This window comes from Genypterus blacodes, unplaced genomic scaffold, assembly GCF_046128005.1.
Source record: "Genypterus blacodes isolate CSIRO-AG114 ecotype Tasmania unplaced genomic scaffold, CSIRO-AGI_Gbla_v1 ptg000073l_1, whole genome shotgun sequence".
Lineage (NCBI taxonomy): Eukaryota > Metazoa > Chordata > Actinopteri > Ophidiiformes > Ophidiidae > Genypterus > Genypterus blacodes.
In genome coordinates, this window is record NW_027466883.1 from 4,153,116 (window position 1) to 4,180,619 (window position 27,504).

The 27,504-nt window shown below is 46.6% G+C and overlaps 1 protein-coding gene across 1 annotated transcript in view; it reads left to right on the top strand.

Moving 5' to 3' along the window:
• hs6st1a (heparan sulfate 6-O-sulfotransferase 1a) overlaps nucleotides 1–27,504 on the top strand; it is a 49,349-nt gene that overhangs the window by 15,123 nt on the left and 6,722 nt on the right. Inside the window, exon 2 of the mRNA XM_076157873.1 lies at nucleotides 26,437–26,659. Coding sequence (XP_076013988.1) covers nucleotides 26,437–26,659 — 223 coding nt within the window. The remainder of the gene's footprint in view (nucleotides 1–26,436; nucleotides 26,660–27,504) is intronic.

A 27,504-nucleotide genomic window follows, 5' to 3' on the forward strand; every position in this document is an offset into this window, starting at 1 on the left:
ACAGCTCCGGGCAGCTGTTCCAAACCCAGACGTGCTTGACTGTATTTGGGTTCACTGGGCACATTACTACCCAGGTGCAATAATCAGGATGGTTCAGTTCTCGGAGCATCATCAGTGTTTCAACAAGCTGATTTAGAATATCATTCCATAAATAATGAGGTCATCCTTGGTCAGCTGTTGGGAACACAACAGGCTCAATGTTTAGACAAACTGAAGTAATCAATACAGCAATCCACATGTGCGCAGGAGGTGCTGATGCTTCATATTTGTGTAGGGGGTAAGGAAGTGCTTTCCAGCTACAAATATCGGACTTGCAAAGGAAATGACTTCTCCCTCTTGGCTTTTGTTATGAGATTATGGTTTGCTAAATAATTTCCTGTTGTGAAATGTAACTAAGCAACATTAAAAGCCCCCGAAGCAATGCAAGAACCGGCAAGTAAACACGGTCCTGAGAACAGTCTTTTGTCCTTTCTACTTCTTCTGCCTCACCTTGGTTGTAATCGCTGCAAAGATCACATGGTTAGTTGTGTCAATCGCTGCATCTTTTTGCTCTTGCAAGGCTTCTTATGTTAAGTTACCTGAATCTTACCGGAACCTTGTCAAGTTCACAACTCCTCCTCCAGAATCTACCGCAGCGTCCACCACCTAGGGACCCAGGGATGAAGACTTAGTCTTCCCAAAAGTGAAAAATCCTCCAGTCTGCTGAGCTCAATGGAAGTGTCCAAACTCAGAAACTGCTGAGTTCTGGATGTCCCTGCACCCTTTAATAATGATGAATGGTGTTGCTGTGGGTGGTTGGAGGGGCACACAAAATAGAATAAATGTCAATGTTTATTAGCAGAGACTCACGAGCAGGTAATTATAACCTGCTGTAGCCTCAATGCACCATATTGAATTTTTGCTGATATCTGGTAACCAATAATCCACCCAATCAGTTTGGCCAATAGGACACTGACACCGGCAATTGCTATTTATATACAGTATCACTATTTGTCTTGTTGGCTTATTATTATTGTGCTGTAACTATGATGCAAGGTGCAGACATCTTCACAAAAACTGCTTAAGTTGTACATGTGCTGATGATTTATATGTTTCCATGCGTCTGCATTTACTGACACGCGGTTTCATGGGTTATTCTTGTTGATTGTTGAAATCGCACATTTTGCTGTACAAATACGTATGTTACCAACTTTTAAATGAAGTCAAACGAAACTACACAAAATCACAATCGCTTCTGTTTTACGCCCCGATCAACTTTTGATAACATGACGTCTTTCACATCTTTCCTTGGATTTTGATGGGTACAATTTGTGTAGGTGCCTTATTCAGAATCGCAAAAAGCTGTTTAAACACATAAAGCATTGACAAACACGCCTGTCTTCCTGTTAAACACTGTCGTTTACATTTCAAGTGAGGACGTTGTTTAGCATTTCATTTCTTCCCATCAGTCACAAAACGGAAGTTGGACAGAAAACTTCCATCTTTTCCAAACATGACTCGAATGGATGACAGTCGGACTGACATAAGCGTAAATAGGAACTCGTTAATCATCTGCAAAACCAATCCGTGTGACATCAGGGATGATTTTGAATCTTGCTTTTTGAGGGAATAAGGACACAAAATGACAAACACATGCTCGCTGCGCTAAATAAATGTCTGTATTCTGCCTTTTTCCACATTTGAGCACAAAATAGAAAAAGCAGCAGAAGCTATATTTAGTCACACTGTTGACTAAGGTCCAGACTGTGTAATTTACCATCAGCGTTGATATATTTTCTTAAAACCATGGCGGCCATTTAAAAGCGTTGTAATGAGGGTAAACAACTTCAATCATCAGCCTCTTTTTCACTTCCAACCCCTCTGATATCTCGCAGTCTCGCTGAATTCAGGCCAGGACCGCATTGTTCACCGCTTCCTTTATCCACCAATCTGTGTCAACATGTGCCTGAGTAAGTGAGTGAGTGTGTGCCTGTGTGTGTGTCTGTGTGCGTGAGTGTGTGTTGGCTCGCTCAAACATTCCATTTGAATGTGCCGATGCATATGTATGAACGTACACGCTTCGGTTGTCAGGTTTTGCCGCGGATCCTTTGATTGATTGAACTTTGAGGTGGAAGTAAGTGGAGTCGCCCAGACGCCTGCTTACACACACACACACTTTATAACGGTGTCGACTGTTGTTTATAAGTTTAAAGGGTTGTGGCCCCATGTGGAATAGATGTCCCTCTCTTTCTGTCCCTCCTTTTTGTCTCCTCTCCATTTCTTACCTCTTCCTCTCTCTCTTTCTTCTTCTCCTCTCCATCAGATAGGAGCCGACAGCTGCCATCAGGCTTATTTCAGGCACTTGCGCACACACACGCACGCATCAACACACACACAACTGCCTCTCTCTCTCTCTCTGTCTCTCTCTCTCTCTCTCTCTCTCTTTTTCACACTTTCTCCCTGTTTGTCACTTCTCTCTTACTTTCTCCGTCCATCTGTTTGCCTCCATGCGCACGTACCTGCTCACGAGTGCACGCCGGGTGTGTGTGTTTGTGTGTGGGTTGGCATGGCTTCTGAAGAGCGGCCCTCGCTAGTGGAGAGAGAGAGCAAGGAAAGAGTCGGCGGAAAGATCTGGAAGAAGACAAAAGCTACTTCCTCCTCTTCTCCCCGTGGATCTGACCGTCTCTCTACCTGTCTATCTGGCCGCCAACACCCCAGGGAGGGGATTTCTCTGTGTGCGTGTGTGTTTGTGTGTCGCACCCTTTTGAACACACATCTCGCATTCATTTATAATAATGAGGTGTCAGGGCTTCCTGTCCCCATGACTGCACAAATTCCCTGCTTTTAGCACGCCGTCTCTGCCGGTGAAGACTGCATATGTCTCTCTCTCTCTGTCTGTCTGTCTCACGCTGTCTCTCTCTATGGACATATTACGGCTGCACCTGTCCTCCTGTCAGGTTGTCTGTCTACCTGTCCGTCAGCCGGCCTGTCAAATAAACAGCTTACCCACCTTGTCAGTTTGTCTTTCTGGCCGTTTTCCTACCGTCTGTCCGTCTCCGTGTTGTTTTTTCCCACCTGTCTCTCTGGGTAATTAATTCTTCTTCACCGCTTTAATTAGCCAGGCCGTTGGCATTTTGAGGTATTGATCTCAGGTGGCATGATTGCACTGGGATTTGACCTGTTCGCTTAATGTTTACTCAGTGTCCCTCTGTGAGGACATGTTGTCCTGTCCCCACCTCAATGCTGCTCATTATTTACCTTCTCTCTCTCTCTCTCTCTCTCTCTCTCTCTCTCTCTCTTTGTCTGTCACGGCCTGCCCCTCGTCCTTCTCAATGGCGCCTCTACTGGAAACAGGTAAGACCTTGGGTGTGACTGACGTGACCTTTTGTGTGTGTGTGTGTGTGTGTGTGTGTGTGTGTGTGTGTGTGTGTGTGTGTGTGTGTGTGTGTGTGTGTGTGTGTGTGTGTGTGTGTGTGTGTGTGTGTGTGTGGTCGTCGTCGTCGTCACAGTGGCGTAAATCAAACAATCCGCAGCGGCTTTGACTCTGAGAATCTCGCACACAAATGCAATCCCTTCCTGCGCACACACAGGTTTTTAGTCACAGACACACAGACACTTGCAATCTCAGCTTACACACACGCACACACTCAAACATGCTCCGTCCTCTCTCATGCTGGTGTTGATTTACAGAACCAGTTAAATGTTAACTGAGCTTTGAAGGGCTGGAAGTCTTTGTGCCTGAGTTTGTTCAATCATTGTGTGTTTGTTTTGTGTGTGTTTGTGCCAGTGTGTGTGTGTGTGTGTGCATGTATGCTGTCCTTCCATTGGGATCCTGCTGCTTTCCCAGCTGGGATTAGCCCTTTCCTTCCATGCATTCATGTAGCCCTAGGGACATTGTGTGTGTGTGTGTGTGTGTGTGTGTGTGTGTGTGTGTGTGTGTGTGTGTGTGTGTGTGTGTGTGTGTGTGTGTGTGTGTGTGTGTGTGTGTGTGTGTGTGTGTGTGTGTGCTCACCTGCAGGATGTCTCCCCCGAGCCGTCTCTGGTGATCTCCCCTGCTTCTGAAGCACCTCTCCTCTAATTTGCCATCATTCTGTATTTTCTCCATCCTTCCCTCTTCTGTTGTCTCTGCCATGCTCTCCCTGCAGCCCCTTATCTCCCCTTTGCAGTGGAGCCAAGTCCAACATACAGCAACTGTTTGCACGTGTGTGTGTGTCTGTGTGTGTGTGTCTGTGTCTGTGTGTGTGTTTGTGTGTGCTTGCTGATGCATTCTAGTGTAGACAGGAAAGGTGTTCTCTGCATTTCACCGCCCACCCATCTGTTTTCTTCAGTTCCTTTTTATCCTTGGTTTACTTTCTACCTCTCCTCCTACACACACACACACACACACACACACACACACACACACACACACACACACTCACAGAGACAAAGACAAAGACAGAAACACAAAATCACCTGTTACCCTATGAAGATTATACAAAAAATTCTGCCTGTGTGTATGTGTGTGTGCGTGCCTCTTCTCTCTCTTTTTCTCTCTCTCTCTGTCTCTCTCTCTCTCTCTCTTTCTCTCTCTCCACTGCACTGCATCAGACTGTTTCTTTATTCAGTCCACTGATTCTGGCATGAAAGTGGCAACCCTGCTTTTTTCTCCACCACTTTCTTTGCCTTTATTTCTTTCATTCTTTTAATGAACCGGAAGCCCAACAACACTATCCAGCCTCCGTCAAGGCTACGCCAGCCAGCCTGCCACACACACACACACACACACACACACACACACACACACACACACACAATACGCAGATCTATCATTTTCAGAAAAGGAACAGTTGGTGATTGAACCCGTGGAGACTCCGGGTGCTGGACGCGCTCCGACAGATATTTTGTCGTAAGCGGCTGGCTCTTGATGCCGCCACACCCTCCTTCTCCTTAATTACCTCCTCGCTGTGTTCTGTACCTACTGTACGCCCGTAGGGAGACAGAAGAAAGGATGACCCAGATAGGGAATATGAATGAGGTAGAACGAGGTGCTGAGGTAAAGAAAGGGAGGGAGGAGAGCGGTGGCAGGGGAGAAATCTATCGGCCACTGCTTCATGTCAACCCTCTGTCGAAGTGGACATTCCTTCCTTCTCCTTGATCTCTCTCTCTTTCTCTCTCTCTCGCTCTCGCTCTCGCTCTCGCTCTCTCTCTCTCTCTCTCTCTCTCTCTCTCTCTCTCTCTCTCTCCCCCCCTCTTTCTCTTTACTTCTGCCTTTTTGCTCATTTCTTTTCTTGCCGTCTGTCAAGGAAAGCACAAGGGAGTAGAAGGGGACAGACGAGAACATGTCACACAGGGAGGGAGGGAGTGGGGGAGAGTGTGTGTGTGTGTCCTTGTTGTGTCTGTCTGAGAATGTGTGTGTGTTTTGAAGAGGAATTCTCAAACAGCATTATTAACTCAACTGGGTTTTGCAGGATTTTCCCTCCCGTTTGTAGACAATACGCCCCATGTATGCCCCCCCACACACACACCTACACACCTACACACACACACACACACACACACACACACACACACACACACACACACACACACACACACACACACACACACACACACACACACACACACACACTGAAAAGGCGAAGTAGCACGTCTTGACAGCTCCCCAGGCTCCTATCTTGGAAAGGCGAGACAGGAGAGCAGCAGAGCATGCTGGGATAGTGGAGAGCCCGGACGTTCATCTCCAAGCCCCCCAGCCCAGTTAATACTTAATGTCCCAACACACACACACACACACACACACACACACACACACACACACACACACACACACACACACACACACAGATAAAGGCAGTGGCAATAAGCAGGGTTGCACAGTCATAAACACTTGCGCACATCAATACGCACTCGAACAGACGTGCTTATACACACTCATTTACACACACACATACACACACGTACACACGTACACACATGCTCAGCTTGCATAAAATATTCAGCATGCTATGAAATAATGATGAACATTGATGGAATGAAACCTGCTAATTTAACTGGGACCTTCTCTTTCCTTTGTTCGAGAAAGAGGACAGACAATGGAGGCACACACACTTTTTACTCGCACACACACACACACACACCTTCACAGAATTAATAACAGCAGGAGCGGATGAGCGGTGGCTTATGAGGTCCACTGGGACAACTTCTGAACCAAAGTGTGTTTTTATTTGTGTTTTTTCACTGTATCCATCCCATCGGGCCCTGAGCTCATGTGTGTGCGTGTGCTCATATCTGAGTGTGTGTGTGTGAGTAAGTGTGCATATGTTCACTTAGTACATATAGCAAGTAGGGCAGATGTCCTGTTCCCTCCAGTGCGTCAGCTTCCAAATAGACGGCGGTCGGGGGAAGTGCACTAGTATCGCTATAAGGATTAATAATGTTTGCTGCCATTTGTCGCATTGAGATGGAAGTTTGGTAATCAGTTAATTAGATCAGCTAATTAAATCAGTGTTTGGAGGCGAGCGCGGGTTTCACATTCGCTTCTCTCAAAGGCGGCAAACAGCGGAACTGGGCAAAGAGGAAGAGGGACCGAAAGAAAGGGGAGAGGGAAGAAAACAAGAGGGAGGCAATATTGGAGGTTGTTGAAAGCTGCTGGACGTCTTAAAATGATAAGGTGTGTGTGTGTGTGTGTGTGTGTGTGTGTGTGTGTGTGTGTGTGTGTGTGTGTGTGTGTGTGTTGTAGAGTGGCGCTCCTGTGTGGTCATGAACTTGTGTATGTGTGTAGTGTGTCCTCTATAAAGAAACAAGCGTTCTAACTCATCTAGACTTTCCCCCCTGCTCTTGTGTGTGTGTGTGTGTGTGTAGGTATTTGTGTTCGCCTTAAACAATTTCCACCTACCTCATATTCCCCATGTGGCAAATTGTAACTGTGTGTACTGCACATTTTCCACTGACGTCAGCATGTGGACGCACAATACGACCTCCTAATGAAAGTTGTTACACTGAGTCACCGTCCACTCTTATGGCCTGTGTAAACGCTGCCTTATCCTGCTCTTTGCTGGGCTAAGCTGTCTGTCGGCAGTGGAGGCAAAATAAAAAATGTGATATACCTCTAATAGCAATTTAGTCCAAAGTCTTAAGTAGAGAGACTTGGAAGATGGCCGACTTTATTATTGTGGCAGGCATTGAAAAACATAAAGGAATGAAAGTCCCTGAGCTCTGCCTGATAAAAGAGCACGACATGAATTAAAAACCAAGGTTACGGAAGAATGAGGTGAGAAATACATACACAATCATACGACGCCTCACTGCTGAAAGTATGTTTTAACAAGCAGAAAGCAAAGACGACGCTAATTTCCCTTTCGTCTAAGCCTCCCAGACAGCGTGTTCAAAAGCCTCAGAGCCCAGACGGCACGGCAGCGACTTCAAGGCTTATTACCCGCCACACTGCCTTCATTCAGCCGCATATTAAAGCTGAGATAGCAAAGTGTGTATCGCTATAACTTTGGCGATTGAATTGGTCACGAGTCGCGGCCCTCGAGTGAGGAAATGGATTGGAGAGCGACTACATTATGCACCCCGTGTACCTATTTGTACGTGTGCGTGCGCACATGTGGCATCGATCACCACCGACTCCCGGAAAGCGCAGGTCCCTGCTGCTCGCCAGATTGGTGCTTCAGCTCTCTGCTTGCGTCGCCCTTTAATCTGCGCCCCCGCGTCGCGTCGTAATCCCTCCCCTGCCGAACCGCATTGACAGGTTGAGGTTGCGCCGGGGTGTCCTTGACCTCCGTGGCGCGGCGGGGCGGCACAGGACTGGATCAGACCGGATCAAAACACTGACTTGCTGTGTGTGTGCCTAGAAGCCGGAAAGGCTACAGGTATCGGCGAGGAGAGGCTTTCCCCCCCCGGCGCACCTTATTTGATCTACAGCCTTTTTCCAGCATATAAATCTCAACTGATTCAAGTGTAGTTAGTTGTAGGAAACCTGCACACGTTCGGAAAATAAAAGCTGAGCCGGGTTTATTTTCTCACTCCCAAGTACAAAAAGTGAAAGGTGCAGTGCAGCAAGTGCTTTGGTCGTGAGAAAGAATCCATACCAGCAGCTGTATCCATCAAGGGTATAAATTAGATACAAAAGCGGATGGTTCAATCGCGAAGAACCAACTCAGGTGACGCGCACAGCTCCCCTGGTATTTCCTCAACGCATGCATTTATACTGTAATTAAATTTCTCACCATTTCTTCAAGCAGACATATTGGTTGAAATCCTTGTCTGAGTCGTGCTGCTGCGGGCTAACGGAGACATTCCAAAGAGGTAAAACCTTGACAATAATGTAAGACGCCGTGTTGTTATCCACCGTCTTCCCTTTGGAGACGTCTCCCCTCCCACTCAGCCTGTTTGAGTGAGCAGAGTAGCACAAAGGATATCACATATTAAAACGTCTCAGACACAGTGAATCAACAACAGCAACTTTGCCAAAGCTCAATTAAAGCTTAGTGTTTACTGATGTTGTCGTGCTATGGTGGGTCTGTGGAAGTTGTTTTTCTTACTGTCCAAAAAGTGAATGGCAGCTGATTTTTTTTTTCCCCCTTCAGAAAGGGAAATAAGCCACAGATATTTCATTTATGCAGAATGGATTCAGACACCAGCAGGAGTAGCATCACGCAGACATGGAACCCAGACAATTGGCAAAAGCTTAAAGAACACTGGCAATACTCTTGGATCTGAACCCTCCGGCAGGTCAAAACAAATAAATCCATTCGTCTGAGGTCTTACGCATGTAGCCGTAAGACATTACTCATATGGATTGGGTCCTACTGTAAGACGCCGCTAATACCATAAGAGGAAAACAAATAGAATACGATAAGGTTCTTCTAAAAACAAAAGATGAATCACGCCCAGATTGATACAAAAACATCTTCCTAATTCCTTGTTTTCCTTCTAACGCCAATCAATATCTCACAGATTGATTTCCTGTTATCCTGCTTGCTTTACTTACAGCTCAACCAACCCAACCAAAATCTAACACAGCCTTCGTTTCAACAGGATTATTTACAATATATTACAAATATGGTGTCAGACAAAAGAGACTAGCGTGTCGGGGAGTGTCTGACGAGGACGATCGGCGGACAGGTGGCAGCTGGGCGTTCTGTCTCAGGAGGATCAGGGGCTAATTAACCATCACAACTTACCACACACTATTGTGCTCACCAGCCAATGACAGCACACCACCTGCAGTCAGCTCATTAGACACGTCCATGCGGCAGAGATAGAGAGAGACAGAGAGAGAGTGCAGGGAATGAACAGGAATATACCCTTGATTCTCAAGTGAGTGCAAATCTCAGTAGGTTCTGATTCTATATTAGTTATATCTGCCGTTTGCCAGGCGGTGTATACCCTAAACGCATGTAAATAGGGTACATGAATAAGGAAAGGAGACCATCCTTTACCCTGCTGTAGTGTCCTTGAGGCTTTGGTCCATCCTTGGAGACGCACTTGCTGCTACCCCGCCAAAAAATCCCCACAAATCACTAAATGGACATCAGCGGCTCAAAAGCTTAAACCTCCATTATAGTTCTGAGTGTTTTAAATGTGTCCTGCGGGGTTTATTAGCAATGTGGTTATCCAGTGCAGACAAGTGAGCCCAAATTCTCAGACTAAGTGTCTGCTGCTAGGGGTCTGGATGTCCTATTAGTTCACCGTAAGGGGACGCTGGGCTTGAGGTTTCCACAGATGTGGGCTCCCGTTGGCCCGTGCCACCTTCCCAACCCAATTTTCCCCGTCAATCTCTGGCGCACTTTGTAATATCTCAGCAAAATTAATCTTTGAACGGCTATCTCTTCATTTCCCTCCACCGACATGTCTCCTCCTTCCGCTTTAATACTATTCATTAACTTTCTGAGCGCAAGATAAGGATTCAATTTATTTTGTCTTATTCAGATTAGCAGGGTTTTTGTGTCTTATCCTCCTCTTAAACGTAGAGCTGTGAGAGCTCAACGGGCCAGACGCTGAGGAATGACTGGACTTCAGTTAGTGACACAGACCAGGGCTGTTTCACTCCTGAACAAAACAGGGCCGTGCTTATCCATCACAGCTGTCCTATCTCAGCCGCTGACTTTATTATGCCTCTTCTGGATGTTGCTCTCTTGTCCCTCACTGTCCTTTTACTCTTTGTGCTCTTTGCCCCACATTGAGCAAACAAAAGCCTGAACCTTGCCTCAAAGCTGAACTTGGGACTGAACCGCGCTGCTCCAGCCCATGTGGGAAACCCTGTGAAATCCATTATAATCATCATCATTGCTGAACCCCCCTGGCGCCTCGAAGATGCTGTAGATCACAGTCATCTATTTTTCCAGCTGGCCTTTTCCCCACTATGGGCCAGTTCCAGCCCCAATGGCTATAGATCCATGGAGCTGTAGTCAATAGCCTCCTGTAGCTATGTGTCTGCGGTTGCTTTTATTTTGTACCCTGTGGTCAGATGGTCCACTGTAGAGACCTCTGGCTATGATGGTTGGAGGACGAATCAATTCCATCAGTGGGAGATTTTAGTCTGTGTATCTGTATGGAGGAAAAGTCGCATCAGAGCCATGCATGCGAGCAATAATTGGGGATTAAGTTGAAAGCCTGCAGGGTGGTTTGTATTGTACTTGATGGGAAAATCGCCTTGTTTGTTTTAGAAGCCTCAACTAGGCAACCAGTTTGGTTCTGTGACTTACGGTTACAGCACCATCATCAGGACGACAGGTATCAAAATGTAATGGTTCTTCCCTGGATCTGAAGAACCAACCCACCAAGATTCATTGAAATCCTTCAATAACCTAAGAGACAGACAAACATAACATTTTTGGCAGAGCTTAAAAGTAAAATTTGCAGTAGTAGATGAAGAGTGCTCAGCCTGTTTGCATCCTGAATATGCATCAAACTTTGATGTCTGACTTATTTACTTTGGCAGTGACACCTGTGGAAATCAGATATGTTACTAATATTTTAGGTGCTTTCAGAGTAAAGTTAATCTGATACTGGTCTGGTATTTGATACCACATAGACTGAGCTCCATTCATATAAGGCTTTGACATGTTTGACTTGAACTTGCTTGGATTTGCTTTATTCTGCTGCCAGAGGCAAACAGGAAGGGAATGGAACAGATTAGAAATATCTACAGTAGAGTTTTAATTCTCTGTTTCTAATGGCTCACAGTAGAGTAATGTGAAAAGGATTAGCACTGTGATGAATGTACGGGGGGAGGCTGAGATTACAATGAGAGCTTTGTTTTTCCAACTATTGAGCTGAGGTTTCTGCAAGGATCCATTATTCTTGCTTTGATGCCGCTGTCTCAATGAGAATGGGTTGGCGGCGATGCATTGTTTCAATAGCAGTGGGGATATCACCGCAGTGTTATTCAGCATAATTTAACCTCCTCCTCCCGCCTCCTCATCCCACACTCCCAGCTCACTCCCTGCCTGCTTCGTTGTGACTCCACATACAATTACCTGCGGTGCTAAATCAGAGCTTGACAGCTGTGGCTAAATATGGAGCCCTGTGCCCACCTTCACCTTATCAAACTTTCAGGGGTTTGCCAAGCAAAAACCACTCCAATAGGGATGGAGGCCCCTGATAAACGCTGCAGTTACCCGGACGACGGTTGTCGGGGGCACCGTTTGTCAGCTTCATGGGCCGGTTGTCGAGGAGCAGATTGTCAGAGACCGAAGAAGTCGGGGACAATTAGAAGACTCGTGATTTATGGCGTGTGATAAAGAACAGGGCCGCTGCCTTGTGGCGTTGGCCTGTCTACTCTCCGTCCTGAGCCATGTGTGCATGCGGTCAGACGCGTTGATGTGTCAGATTGTGACAGATATTCCTGGCTTGGTGTTCACAACATGATTTCCCATCGCTCTTTACAGCGCAGATGTTGTGCACAAGATCACACACACACACACATACACGCATCGTCCTGCGAGCACCCAGGCTCCAGATGTTGCAGCAGTTAGTGGGACATGGTGGATGCCTCTATTAAAGCCGCAAATCCCCACAGAAACGGAGTGAGGAGAAGAATAGAGAGAAGCGATGGATGAAGGATGGAGAGAGAGGGATGAACAATGACCCTGGTGCTGCAGGGAGGGAGGCAGGGATGCTGCTTTGGATCTGCAGAGTCTCAAAGCAGACATTCTCAACATTTCTGCATCCAGCCACTGGGATGCTTGGAGGGGGAAGGGAGCACACAGGAGGGGCACGGGGTTATTGGAGGTTTTGGGGAGGGGTCCTGGAACGAGTGATGAATGCTGGCGGAATGCTTTTGGAATGTCAGACGGGGCTTTTTAGAGGCAACATGTCCAACCAAGGCAGATGTGGCCTCAGGGGAAATCACAGGATCATCATTCCACCGCTGCTTACACTTTTCCATACACACACTGACGCACACATTCCAGTGGAACATTGGCAGCTCTACGACGATCAAGGGGGGGAGTTTAACTCACAGCTGGGCAGAGGTGGTTGTCTACAACCTCTACACATGTTTCTGGTTAGCTTTTACAAGAATTTCTGTTTACGTGTTTGAGTTTCCTGCCAGCTGCCAATAGTACATATGAGGTGAAAGTACAGGGTTTGTGAAAGAAATCCTTGTTACGACCTCGACACAAAGTCTTTGCTTCTCCTCTGGTCCCTCCTGTCTCCTTTTTCTGTCCTGCATCCAATCTCTCCGCTGGGGACAGGATGTTAACCTCTGCAGGGTCCCTCGTCCAAAAACATTGCGTAGGTAGTCCATCAAGCACGTCTTGAGCACAGGAGAGGAAAACAGACTCGCCTGGCAGGCTTTTGGGCGATACATTTACGTACCAGTCCTCAGCCCTTCTGTTTTTATTTAGCAGTTCATAATATTTCCTGTTACATGGGGCTGAGCCGGTGTGGGTGGATTAACAGATAATAGGCAGTGGGAAGACATTGGGGGGTGGGGGGGAGTCACAGTGAGCTTTCAGCGTGGTGACCCAGTGTGGGAGGCGTGCAGCCCAGCTCTGATAAGGGCCAGACTGCTAACTGTTTCCTCCACTTTCTGCTGAATGCTAATAAGGAGGAGCAGTGGGAGCAGCGACCATATTGGCTCCTTTCTCGTTTCCTCTATTGAGCGTCTGCCTCTTCCACCGATCCATCTTTCCCCCTCCTCTCATTCTCTCCTCTGAACAGATAGTTGTTACATGGCTTTGGAGATTTAGCATGAGAATGGGCGAAGCAACCGGCCCCTTCAACTGAAGACATGTTTCTGTGTGTGTGTGTGTGTGTGTGTGTGTGTGTGTGTGTGTGTGTGTGTGTGTGTGTGTGTGTGTGTGTGTGTGTGTGTGTGTGTGTGTGTGTGTGTGTGTGTGTGTGTGTGTGTGTGTGTGTGTGTGTGTGTGTGTGTGTGTGTGTGTGTGTGTGTGGGCTTTGTCAGCTGACTCTCTCCATATGGAGTAGCTTCATTTGCATAGGGTATTGTTCCCCCGGCACAAGGTCCCTTGTGAGTTTTAGCCATAATATACTCCTTCGCTCCCTCTCTCTCCCACTCTTTAGTGACCAGTCTGTGTGTGCACATGTACACTCACACACAGGCCCTCACATACACACACACACACACACACACACACACACACAGGCACATTCACTATCCCCGCACTTTCTCTCATCCCCGTACAAAGACTCAATCGCCTGCCCTCATACACACACCAGGGATACTTTTCTCATTTACCTCCTGAACCCCCTACCCAGTGTCTGATCCAAGGATTTGTTTGGGATTCTCCCGGATCCCCTCTTATTGTTCCCTTTATCAGTGTGTGTGTGTGTGTGTGTGTGTGTGTTTGTGTGAGCGTGTTTTTCTGGCGGGCACATGAATGTAATTACATATCAGCCTCTACCCACACAGTCTTTGATATCTTCCAAGCAGACAATCTTGTATTGTTAGCCCTGTTGTGAGGGTAATGGTGACCCACAACACACACAAACACACATACACACACATTGTGACTAATACACTTGCACAGACCTTCCACTGACTAAGATCTGCTTCAAAGTCCTAGCTTGTGATCCCTAACCTTTGACAAACACTCTGGTTTTTGACCTTTCACCTGTCTTTGCGTAACTGTCACCTGAGGAAATCCAGCTAAAGTCATTCTGAAGCCTGTGTTTGTCTTTCACGTCGCTCTATAGGACAAACAAGCTGGATCTCATTTTCCCCCAGTCTACATTTTCACTTGCTGTGCTCTCTTCTAAGAAAATACAAAAGCTGTTTGTGCCAGAGGAACAGCCGCCGTGCGCCTGTTCAAACTGATTTTCAAGCAGATTTCCTGCCAAAGTCAACCACATCATCAACGACCCTGCAGATGTTGGAAGAAGCTGCCAATCTCAAACTTAATTTAGTCATTTGTCTTTTAATGGTAAAATGCTTTAAATAACTCCTTTACATTAAACTCGTAATGATAAGGTCTTCAGCTAAATGGGTAATGACAACTTCAGTGGAGAGTCGAGTTGACACACACACACACACACACACACACACACACACACACACACACACACACACACACACACACACACACACACACACACACACACCAGTGGCCTCTCAACTGCTGCGTTGGATGCGGGGATGATGATGCCTCGGTAAGTTTTTCTCCCGCTTGGATGGGGATGAGCGTTGCCAGGCCGACAGCTGCTCCGACTCCACATTCCACTGCATGTGATCCTAGGCTAGATGTCACAGGCCCTATAATAGAGGGATGCCCTCTTAAGCTGCTTCACACCACAACCCAGAAAATCAAACTGTCATATCAATGAGCAGTTCGCAAGAAAAGAGAACTTTCTTTTTCATTCAGCTTCTCCATTTTCTCTCCCTCTCTCTTTTCCCATGCCGTATTTTAAAAAGCAGGTTTTTGAAGTTGGGGAGTTTTTTGCAGCGGACTGAGCTGGCTTTTCAATTATCTTCGGTGTCATTGGTAATGGTGTAAGAGGGAGAGAAGAGGAGAGGAAGGAAGATGAGAGGGCGAGCAGAGAGTAGATGAGAGCACGGGCGCTGGCAGAGCAGAGGGGTTTGCGGCCGGCTAAATGGAGATTTAATTCAATTTTTGCTCCGGCCAAAGGCCAGGTTCTTTTACTAAGTGCCTTCTTGCATCGAATGCAAACAGAACATCTGTTAGTCTTTTGTTTTTTTGAAGATCCTCTTTGTTTTGCAGGCAGTGAGTTGAACATCAAAGGGAGGGCAGTGGCTCCGTGTCACCTTTCCATCACACTCATCTTGTTGGCTTATTTAAATTTTGACAAATGCCGTTTTGATAACAGCAGTTGATGGTCTTCACTTCCGCCTTTTATGTTGGATTTTGTGTAGAATTCCAAGCCTTTTGAACCACTGAACGCACAGTCAATATGCACCCGACAGATGGTGCGTGGCTCCGCCGCTCTTCTTCTTCCTCCTCCTCTTTTCACGTCTGTGTTTTCCTCTCTACTGGCCAGTGACAATTTGCCGCTTGGTGTATGTTTGCGGCACGTTCCCCTGCGTTTGTTCTTTCCTCTTTCGTTCTCTTTCCTTCTGTCACAGATGTAGCCTTAAAAATCGCATCTGTCGCACTGGCCTTAATCTGTGGGTTAGCAGCTGCCAGTTGATTGTGTTTGTTTGTGTGTTTGTGTGTGTGTGTGTGTGGTGGGTTTGTACTTGTGTGATCTTGTGTGAAAAATCAAATAAGCAATTAAAGTCCACTCAGTGCTCCGCTCACCTGAGTGTAAATGTTAGCCTAGATGTGTGTTTAGATTGTTTACCCCAGTGGTCAGTTGATAATTGAGAATAAATTGGCTCTGATAGAATGATTTGGAGGTAGGGAGAATGGAAAGAAGGAAGAAGAGCTAATGGAGAAAGAAGGAGGAAGATGGAAGGAAGGAGAAGGAAATGAAAGAAGGAAGAAAGGAATTGTGGCGAAGGGAAGGAAGGAAGGATGGAAGTCAAGAATGAAAGAGGAAGCAAAGAAGGAGGCAAGGAATGAAGAAAGGAAGTAGAGAGAATACAAAGTGGGGGAAAGGAAGGAAGGAGAGAGAATGGAGGACAGTGGGATGGAAGTCGAGAGAACAAAGAATGGAAGAAGGAAGGAAAGAACGGACTGGAGAAAGGAAGTAGAGTGAACAAAGAACGGGAGCAAGGAAATAGAGATAACTAAGGAAGGAAGGAAGGAAGAATGCCATAACATTCACACAGTTGGTCTGAGGCCGAGCTGGTGCTGTGAGCTTGAGTTACACTGCCAGACAATGAGCTTCTTTCACCCAGCTCACCCACACTGACACACACACACACACACACACCCTCACACACACACACCCACAACACAGAGGCGTTCTTTCTGAAATACTGTTGTTGCTGTTGTTGCACAATATTTGGCTCCCGTCATTTCATTACGGCCCCTTCTTCCCCCGCTCTCCTCCCTTCGCTCTCCTCTCTCCACCCGGCTCTGTTTTTAATTTTCCTCACTGCTTGTTTTTGTCTGACTGAGCACACCGACTGATTGGACTGTGTGTGTGTGTGTGTGTGTGTGTGTCCTTGTGTGTGTGTCTTTGTTTGTCTGCCGCCCTGTCACATGTATCTGGCCGTCACCGTGTGATTGCATATGATAACAAAGCCTAATTTTAGCTGTGAAATCCCTCTGACACTGCGTCTCGCCGCCACGGCCGCCTAATGAGAGAGCAGGGAGCCGGAGAAAGGAGGGGGACAAGAAAACGCGGAATGTCGTCCTCGTTCTTGCACTCCCTGGAATTTACTTTTCCATTCTCTCCGCCTCCTTTTCTCTCGCTTTCTCATGCCACCGACCCCACCACCTCCACCACCCCCCCCCCCCCCTTCAGGCGGTGCTCATTAGCCCCATGGCCCTCTCTAAGCAGGTGGGGCATGTTTGGCACAACCCTCTGACATGCAGTCAGGCTTAATTGGGCTTGGAGGACCCCTTAGCCACACACACTCAGAGAAAAACACACACACACACACCACTCATACATCCCTCTCCATTTTACTCCTTGTCCCCAAAGGCCCGATTGTCTCCCCCTCTCTCTTTCCCCAGGGAGAGGTTGTGGTTCCTAGGCCTGGGAGTGTAAATCCACCCCGGGGCAGGTCTCCGGGCCTGACTGACTGACTGGTTGACTGACTGACTGGCCTCCTCGAGGTCCCCGTCTCTCCCTGTCTCGCCTTTTCGTTCCACCAGCAGATAATAGCGGCCCGCACCAGAACGAGGTCCATTGATATGCAGACATCTCCTCCAAATGTCAGGCCTGTTGTAGCCGCTGGCTCCTCTCCTCCATCTCCTCTCTCGCTCTCTCTATCTCTTCATCTCTTTCGTCTTCTTCTCTCTCTGGATGCCTACCAGCTGCATTCTTTGTGCTTCATGATTGCTCCAGGGTTTGTTGGGGTTTTTTTCTTTTTTTCAAACCTACGCAGAGATGTTTTTTCCCCTGGAATAGCGGGATACCTAGAGACGGAGTTATCCTCTTGTGACTGGTTTGTGTTTGTCTGTGAATGTCCGTCTGAGTCTGTGGAGACTGCAGATCATTCTGGGTAAATGCGAGTGTGGAGTGTTTTGTCAGTGTTTGTGTAATTACAGTCACACAAATGCTCAACGCTGCCTTCAGAGCCTGTTTTCTTCAGACGCCTTCATCTCGCTTCTGCGCTTTCTCTCTTTTTTCCCACTTTCGCTCTTAACAGGCACGCATGTATGCACCTTTCACCACAACTCTGCAATATCTGAGTGTGGATATCCTGTATGCGCACATACACACACACACTCAGACGCAGTGCTAGAGTCAAAAAGCAAGTGTCGAGGGCTGTGTGTGTGTGTGTGTGTGTGTGTGTGTGTGTGTGTGTATGTTGGGGGTGCACAAGCAGGTGGAGAGGTTTGAATGTTAACTGCCTTATCACTCTAATTTCACACTCTCGCCTCTAGCCGCAGACATAATACACAAGAGCACACACACACACACACACACACACACACACACACACACACACACACACACTCCCACAGAAACACCCTGTTGCCTACAGTCTCCTATGTGATGACTGATTAAAAGGGAAACAGGGGGGTCACACACTGGCATACACACTAATCCCAGCCTGAAGGGAGGTTTTGTGTGTGTGTGTGTGTGTGTGTGTGTGTGTGTGTGTGTGTGTGTGTGTGTGCTTCTGTAATGGGGCCATCTGTCTACTCGTTAGCCTCGTTACCCAGCCTTTTAATTGCCCCAAACCTTGCATTATGTCTCCTTATCCTCCTCCTCCTTCTTCATCTCTCCTGGTGAGTCCTGTTCATCGTATAAGTGAACTGTGGGGACGCATCAATAGCCTGAGATCACCACTTATGTGGAACACAGGCGATTATGTCATGTGGTGCGTGTGTGTGTGCTGGGATTGGGTGCGGTTGTGCAGCAAGTGCAGCGTGCCCATATGTCAGTGTATTAGCGGAGAATGATTGCTTTGACCTTAGTACCAGGGGGCGTAGGAACATGATGCCGATTGGAGAGGAATACACACACACACACGCGCGCACACACACACACACACACACACACACACACACACAGACACACACACACACACACACATATGCACGCACACACATACACAGGGCTTCCAGAGCTTTGGGTTGACTTGTGTTACCTTGAACAGTCCAAGCAGCTGCCCCATTGATTGATTGATTCTCTCTCGCTCTCGCTCTCTCTCTCTCTCTCTCCATCATCACTGTGCGATTATTAAAAAAATTAGAGTATGATCTCGTTTTTTCGTCTCCGTGTCGGCACAGGATTGCTTTTATTGGATTTTGTGCAGTTTAGCATACATTTTTGGCTTTATAAATACCTTTTATGCAGCGCTTCTCAGAAAGTTGCAGAGTTGTGTTTTCGTCCTCGCTCTCTTGCTCTTATTGTGGTCCTCCTGTACAAAATGGAGTTAATATCGCTTGTTTATTACTTTGGGATGTGGCTACAGCCCAAAGGCAAACAGAGTTTGTACTTGTCATTATGGGGTTTAAATCCAAAGGATCCTGAACTGACTGAGCTACAAAAGTAAAACTAAAATAGAAGATTGGATAGTTTGTTTTTGTTTTTTTTTTTGGGGGGGGGGATGAGGGGGGAGGGAGACTGAGGCGATACTTTTCTTTAGGAATGTTGCACTGAACTGATGTCTGTGTTGAATTTAGATCGGTTTGAATTGTGAAAACATGAACCGTTATCTATGATAGCCCAGCTGTACTTTCCATCACTTTGTCCCTCCACCTTTCTCTTACCAGTCCTGTCTCATTGTCTCTCCTCTTTCTCTCTCTGTCTCCCCCCCCCCCCCTCTCTCCCTGTCGGACAGCAAGCTGGACCATTGCCAGTGAAGTTACATGAGGGAACAGGCGGCAGTACATTCTTGGTGAACATAGCTTGGCACTCAGGGGATTCCCTCCACTGTCTCTCTCTCCCTCTCTTTGTTTTTGTCCGTTCCTGTGCGGTATCATCCAGCTCGGGCCGTGTGCTACACCGCCTTCCCTTGTTAGCAGCTTTTCTTTGCCCTTTAATCAAAGAAAGGGTTCTTTTTTTGTTTTTCAACACAGGTTAAATTTTCACACGCTACCATGGCAACACTTAGCCAGCCGACTTGCTTTTTTTGTGCAAATGAACACCTTGCATGCTGCACAAAGCTCGCCTGAATACACAGTCAGCGACTGCGAGGGCTCTGAAATACTGTTGGTCCCAGATTTAGTGTCACCCTGGGAGTGGGGCTAAATAAATCATTGTGTGCAGTCATCATAAGCAGGCCCCATTTTGGGTGCTAAACCAGAGTTCAGGATGCGATTGTCTCTGTGCCACGTAAATCACAATCATGTGCCACCACTGAGTCCATACTGAAGTCAAATTATTCAGCCGTACATGTAATAAAGTGGTGACATTTTACTTTTATGTACTGGCAAATTCTTATCCCAGTGGGCTGGATTAGGCATTTGGTCAGATGTTGAATTAGGTGATAATGAAATCGAACATTTATTTGGTAATTATCAGGATTAAGGTCCTGAATTTTGGGGATTTCTATACTGGTTTGTCTTTTTCCCCTTTGGAATACCAATATTAATTTGAAACAGATTGTTGGATTCACTGTGATTATATTTCATTTGAGCCTAATTGAAAATCATATTGCTCTGCCACATTACCAAAGCGCATATCATTCTGTATCCAAAAGTCTGTGAACAGTCTGGTGGTGTTATTCTATGCAGTAAGACATTTACAATGGAAAATGTGCAGAAACCCAAATGTAAGCTTCCTGGAGCAACCTGACTTCTTTCTTAGACAGAACGAACAAAGACTTTCCCAGAGTGTCTTCGCTTTTAGCCGCAATTTCCAGCCTGTCTGCTCGACTCTATCTAGACAGCATGCCCCCTCGTTGCCCCTTTTGCTAACACCACCGTCTCCTCTCACTCCCTGCTCCTTTTTTACATTCTCTGCTCACTCTCTCTCTCTCTTTCTCTCCCTGGGACTCTGCCCTCCATCTTCTGTATTTAAAGTCCAAACTACCAATGCAGGCTGTCTTGAGTCCTGAGGCTGTTATTGATCAATTGAGCGCGCACGGGAGAGAGAAAAAGAGTGGTAGCCGGAGGAAGCGCGAGCAAGCGAGGGCGAGCAGAGAAGATGCCCAGAGAACTCGCCTGAACCAGCAGGTCTATTTCTGTCCGTCTCAATGCCTCGTTAGGAGACACACAAGAGACACAGGATAAGATGACGGATGATGAGCGGAGGAGAGGAGAACAGGAGTAGGAGGGAGGGCAGCTTTGTTATTGAGAGGTCAGCGTTGATTTTTGTACCGCTGAACACACACACACACACACACACACACACACACACACACACACACACACACACACACACACACACACACACAGATAGTGGAATAAAGATATAGACAGCCTGAATCCTGTCAGCTCTCTAACAAGGAAGTCTGCTTGTTGCCTGATGCTGCCTATGGATTATACTGTATTAATGTACGTACACTAGTTTGACCTGAACTATTAATCAGTTTACTCTAAACACCTCAAAATGCAGAACAACAGCTGATTCCATTTTGAGTTCCTGCTTTGTTCTGTTACATACCATTTAAGTTGAACCCTGTTTGGCGTTTTGAAAACTTAATCCCTAAATAATAAATGGAAGCTTTTACATAGATATTGGATGGAATCAATAATGTTAGCTCTGATCTGATACAATAATTCATTTTAGGCCTGTGTGTGTGTGTGTGTGTGTGTGTGTGTGTGTGTGTGTGTGTGTGTGTGTGTCTCCACATGATGACCTGTGTTCTGACAAAAATGCAGCAGGAAGGCCAGACAATTGAGATTCAAGTCATGTCATGCCATTCCTCACTCTCCTGTCTACACACACTCGCACACACTCACACACTCACACACACAGGGCTGTGGTTGATATCATCTGAATCTACAGCCAGTACATTCCATGGGATCATTCGCTCCGACAGCAAAGGGAGTGGAAGCAGAGAGGCCGAGGGCTTTCCCTCAGAGTTATGCTTCAAACACATGCACACTCCTACACACACACACACACTGTGCAGCCAGACACCATCAGAAATGTGGAAGCTAGTGAAATATTACAGGTTATGGAATGTTGGCAGGTAGTAGCGTCCAGCCATGATTTATGCACCCAGGCCAAGGAATACATACACACACACACACACACACACACACACACACACACACACACACACACACACACACATACACACACATACACATCTTCCCAGCAGCTCTCATATTTGGTTTGGAGTTTGGATCTAAAACATTTTAATACTGCTGCGGTTCAGCAATTTTCTGTTTTCAGTTGTAATTAGTAGCCACAAGTGTGACTCTTTGGGGTGGAAAGCGTGAGTCTTTACCTCTGTGACGTGATGTTGTTTTTACTCTCAAGTTTGCGTTCTGGTCCATTTTTAGAGGTGGGAAAGAGCAGCATCGTCGAGTGGATCTCGTTTCAACAAACATCCGTGGACTATTAATAAAACATGCCTGCTTCACACAGCGGGATGGTGTTGGCATCATTGTGTGTGTGTGTGTGTGTGTGTGTGTGTGTGTGTGTGTGTGTGTGTGTGTGTGTGTGTGTGTGTGTGTGTGTGTGTGTGTGTGTGTGTGTGTGTGTGTGTGTGTGTGTGTGTGTGTGTGTGTGCGCGTGTGTGAGCATAAATCATACTACTGGCTATAGTTTTATATTTAAACATAGTTTTATATTTTTTACGCTCCAGAGAAGAAAGAGCAAAACTTTTCATCTCTAATTTATTCCAGCCACAAACCTCCTCCAGTGTTTCCTGTGCTCGTGTTGTTCCTCCTGTTACATTCTCATCATACAACAGTAGCTTCCAAAAACATGTTGAAGGAGCATGAAACCCCAGTCTAAAAATGGTAACTCAGAAGAGGTTTTAAATTATAGTCCCAAATACTAATGTTCTTATCTGAATTTAGATTTTTCTTACATTTTATCTTAACAAGCGAATAAAGATAAATTACACTGCTACTCTAGTTGTGGACCCTCTTGGATGTTGCAGTGCAGAAGCTTTAATAAGCCGAGTTGGGAGACCACATAATGACCTGCCAGAGACGGAACTATAGGGGACAAGGAGGACAAGAAATGGGCTGAAAGATGTAAAGTGAAAGAAAGTGGAAGTCAGGATTTATGGGGAAGGGAAGAGAATGTGATACAGTGCTGCAGGAAACGGGCAGAGGTCAGATTTTCCCCGAGACCATAACCTCAGACGCCGTATGTTTCCTCTTGATAACGCTCATCGAGCACGCATGTACTCACATTTACACACACATGTACAGAACAGTTACACTGATACGTGTTTTTTCAGGGGGCATCATCTGCTTTACTTCTTCAGATCTGACCTTTTCTGTTTTTTTTCTCCTAGAAGGGTAGAAAACAAAGTGTTCCAAGCACGTGTACACTCTCCCTGCACACACATATGCAACTCAGCAGCCCACCTACGTATATACATACTGTAGTAAGACCCCTATACCCCCCCATACAGTCTAGCCTAGCCAACATGCACATCTTGGCTAACTCGTCTCTTACGTAGCCAGCACTTTATAGATATTTTGGCGGGAAAAGGAAAAATGGAAAACTCGGCTTCCCTTTTATTTTCTACGGCTGCGCTTTTGTTTAAAACGCAATGAAAACGATTTGTTGTACGACATCGACTGATGAACTAGATGCTACAAGTTGAGTTTGCTCATATAAGAGGAGGTTTAGCTCCTACTACAGCTTTTGGCTAAGTGCTAGCTAAAAGTAACATTGTGTTTACAGCCAGTATCAGCCTGGGTGGCACCGCCTTTTAGCCGGACTAAGCTCTGGCTGATTAAGGCCTTAGTCAGGTTTACGCGATCGTATCTGTGAGTGTACACATGTGGCGAGTAAAGCTTCATGGCCTCTCCATCTCTCTGCTCCATACACGGTATAGAAAGGCGGTCGGAAGGTTGTAAAGGTAGAGAAAAGGATCCATTTTCTTTTTTTCCTTCTGCTTTTAGTCAGAGTCAGACAGCCGCTCCACTTCATCCTGTACTTTAAAGTCACTTATGCTGATGGGAACAAAAGGCCAAGTGAGTGCGAGATAAAAAGGAGAATGCCGTCCTTGCTCGGTCTCTGCATTGCAGCGTGGCGCAGACGATGGCTCCCGCGTGTTATCAGCCTGCTATACACACTATACACCAATCTGTAGAATGAGGCAATAAGACGGTTAAGAGCTCTCGATTAGTCGATGTGTTTGGCAGCTGATAAATGAGGTTTTGAGATGTTTGCGGGGATGGAATTAATGTTCCATCTTGAGATAGCAAAAGAAAAGGACACGACAGACAAGTAGAAAGAGGAAAATGTGCGTAAAATGTATCGCCGTCTCAAGCAAACTCCAGCGTTTCACCGATGTGTGTGTGAGTGTGTGTGTGTGTGTGTGTGTTTTTAGTTCAGAAGTTCATTTCATGTAAGCAATAGACTATGAGAAAAATATTCGCTGTAATGTTCTGTCGTGTGTGTAAGGGGGAAAAAATGTTTAAAAGGGAGTGGAATATTGTGTAAGTGTGCGTTGCGTGTGTGTGCGTGCATGTGTGTGGGTGGGTTGAAACATCATTACCCAGGGATCGGAGCACACAGCCAGACCTCGTTACGCTATAAGGCACAAAATTCGCGCCGGCACCGGTTCTGTAGTCGGGTCGGACCCATCAGACAAAGAAGCCCGGCATGCCGTTTAAGATCATTTATTTGGCTGTGCGAGACCGTCGGCGCGTGTTTGTATCCCGTGTGTGTTTGCATGTGTGTGTTGTTTATTTATTTATTTAGCCTGGTAATATGCCTGAGCCTTCATTATAATGGCGGCCATAACTTTGATAAATCACTCGGGCTCGGGGCCCTCACTGCTTTCACAGTATTAGAAAACTAATTGAAATTCTCTTCCGCCCCCTCCTCCTCCTCTCTCTCTCTTTCCCCCCCTCGCTCTTTCTTGCGTTCTCTCTCTCTCTCTCTCTCTCTCCCACACACACGTTCTCCCCCTTCCTCGCCCTGTCTCTGTAGCCACCGCCAAAAACTACTGGGGTTTTTTTTTTTTTTGTGGAATAGAAGCCAAGAGGGGGAAAATGTCATCGCTGATTTAATAGGCATAGTCACACACATTCACACACACATTCGCACACACATTTGAACACACACACAGGCTCTGGGGAGTGTTGGGAATCCTGATAATGTCATCATAGGAATCTCCATAATGTACCCCGCTCTCCTCTAGGCTCCAGTTTGACTGTGCCCCTCTCCTCTTCCTCCCACCACCCCACCCTCCACTTTTGAGCAGATCTGTGTGCCGATAGGTTTAGGTTGATGGGATTTGGAGTTTAGCTACTTGTTTCCATGCCCATGATCCCCCCCGCTGTCCCTGGATTGAGGCTCCGTTTGGTTCGCTGCCCGGGATCTCCCAGCTGCCACTGGATTTAGAGCGAGCTCGTCTCATTGTCCATGATCCCCCTGCTGCCACTGAATTCAGGCTTTGGATGTTGCATTTGCACTGCAGCTTGATTTGGGGCGCGGTTGGTTTGTGTCACAGCATCTCCCTGATTAAATTTAGTTCGGACTGAGTTTGTCGTATTGTCCGTGATCTTTTCCAGCCACTGCCAAATTTGTGGTTCTGTGTGTGTGTCTGTGTGTCTGTGTGTCTGTGTGTGTGTGTGTGTGTGTGTGTGTGTGTGTGCGCGTGTGCGCGTGTGCGCGTGTGCGTGTGTCAGGCGATTTTAGTAGAGTCCTGTCAGCACACAAAATTCTCGCTGCAAACATTCCCATTCCTCTGACGTGATGCAAAGCCCAGGAGAGGGGGGCTGTCTGTGTGTGTGTATTATTTCGATCACCAGCCCGCTCCTGTTGCACGCACAAATGCATGCCATCACTCCCAGACACACACAAACACACAGGTTGTGCGCGCGCGCGTGTGTGTGTGTGTGGTTAATGAGGATGTGTTGATTGATCAGGCTGCAGTAATTAGCTGGAGTGTGAAGGCCTGGAAAGGTCTCAGCTCTGGTGGGAGTGCTCCCTCTGGGGAGACATTGAACTGTGCTATGCGCCATTACGTTACTCAACACACACAACTAAACACAATGTACACGCACACACACATAGAAACAGACCCATCCAAATCTTAGATGCAGCATGAGTCATCTCTCTGAGGCAGTGCTCATACTTGGTGTGAAGAGACAGGAAGGATGTATGCTGTGTATGTGTCTATGTCTGACACACAAGAATGTTTGCAGCGTGTGTGTGTGTGTGTGTGTGTGTGTGTGAGAGAGAGAGATGTGCTTGTGCCAGCATTTTCTTTTCCTGCACAGAGCCCTGAACACTGACCTGATCCCTGCCTTGACATATCAACTCGCTCCCTCTCTCTCTTTCTCTCTCTCTCTCTTTCTCTTTCTCTGTCTCTCGTTTTCTCCTTCTCTCTCTCTCGTTTTCTCTCTCTCTCTTTCTCTCTCTGGCTGTCTATCTTTCACTTTCTCTCTACCTGCTTCTTCTTCCTCTCTTTGTAGTTTGTCTTCTGCTGCTCATATTCCTTTTGTGTATCACACGCTCATCTCTCTAATAAATGCAAATAATACACCATTAAATATGAAACCTCCGTTTTAAGCATTCATCCCCTGTGCTGTGGACCGCTGCAGCAAAGCACTGTAAACAGTGCCACCACAAGGGAATCTTTGGAATTACAAGTGATAATGTTTGTAACAATCATTTAACTGAAGATTGATGATGCTCCACTTGATCAGATCAAAGTCATGTGGAGTCGTGCGTGTATGTTTCTCATTGCCTTTTTATTGATTGATCGAGCCAATAACAGACTGCCTGAGTGAAGTTAAATGATTGTCCTCTTCTCTTCCTCATCCCTGCTCTCTTCTCATCCTTTCCCCCACTTTCCCCTCATCCACCTGTTGCCCTCCCCACCAACAGGAAGTTTTATTACATCACTCTGCTGAGGGACCCCGTGTCTCGCTACCTCAGCGAATGGAGGCACGTGCAACGAGGGGCCACATGGAAAACCTCCCTGCACATGTGTGATGGCCGAACCCCCACGCCTGAGGAGCTGCCCTCCTGCTACGAGGGCTCCGACTGGTCCGGCTGCACGCTGCAGCAGTTCATGGACTGTCCCTACAACCTGGCAAACAACAGACAAGTAGGGAAACTTATTGTGAACACACACATGCAAACACATGCACTAAATGTAATAGACCATAACAAAGTGGCAAAAACACACTAGTTGATTCAAATTTCTGCATACTGTTAATCACATTTAGACCCACCTCAGTTATCAGACTGCAACAGAAATTTAAGATGAATTCTTCAAAATAGAGCACCTACAAACACACACACGTATACATAACGCATATACCTATACCGATACCCAGCCTTGTCAGAAGTTTGCCTGCTGGCCATAAACACCTCATCTTCACACCGTTTCTCTCGTGCTATCTCAGTCTCCCACCTAAACGTGTTGGCCAGCTTATCTCATCTGAGCCTGAGGGTGTTATTACTCAGGGTCTTATGACTTATAAATGTGGCACACACACACACACACACGCACCTACACACGCACTTACACACACACACACACACACACACACACACGCACACACACTCACACTCACACTCACTCACCCTTGAGGCAGGTTTACGTGCACACACTGGACTCTTGATGTCGTGTGTCCACATCAGTATGCAGTCCCAGGTCCTTTCTGTATCACATCAGTGTCAAGAGTGTACACAGTAATATATCATTGAATGTAAATGTCAAGGAATTTGTTTCAAAATAAAATGCCAACCTGAATGAAATGAAGTTGTTAACACTTCAGAGACTTTCTAAGCTTTTGTCCATTGCATGCAGGTGGAAACACAGCAGGCATGCGTGACAGTAATTCAAACACCAACACACTGCGTTACACTACAGCACACACCGCTTCATTTGATAGAGCCGACACACACAAAAACAAAGCAAACTATGACATTTCTTAAAAGGCAGCA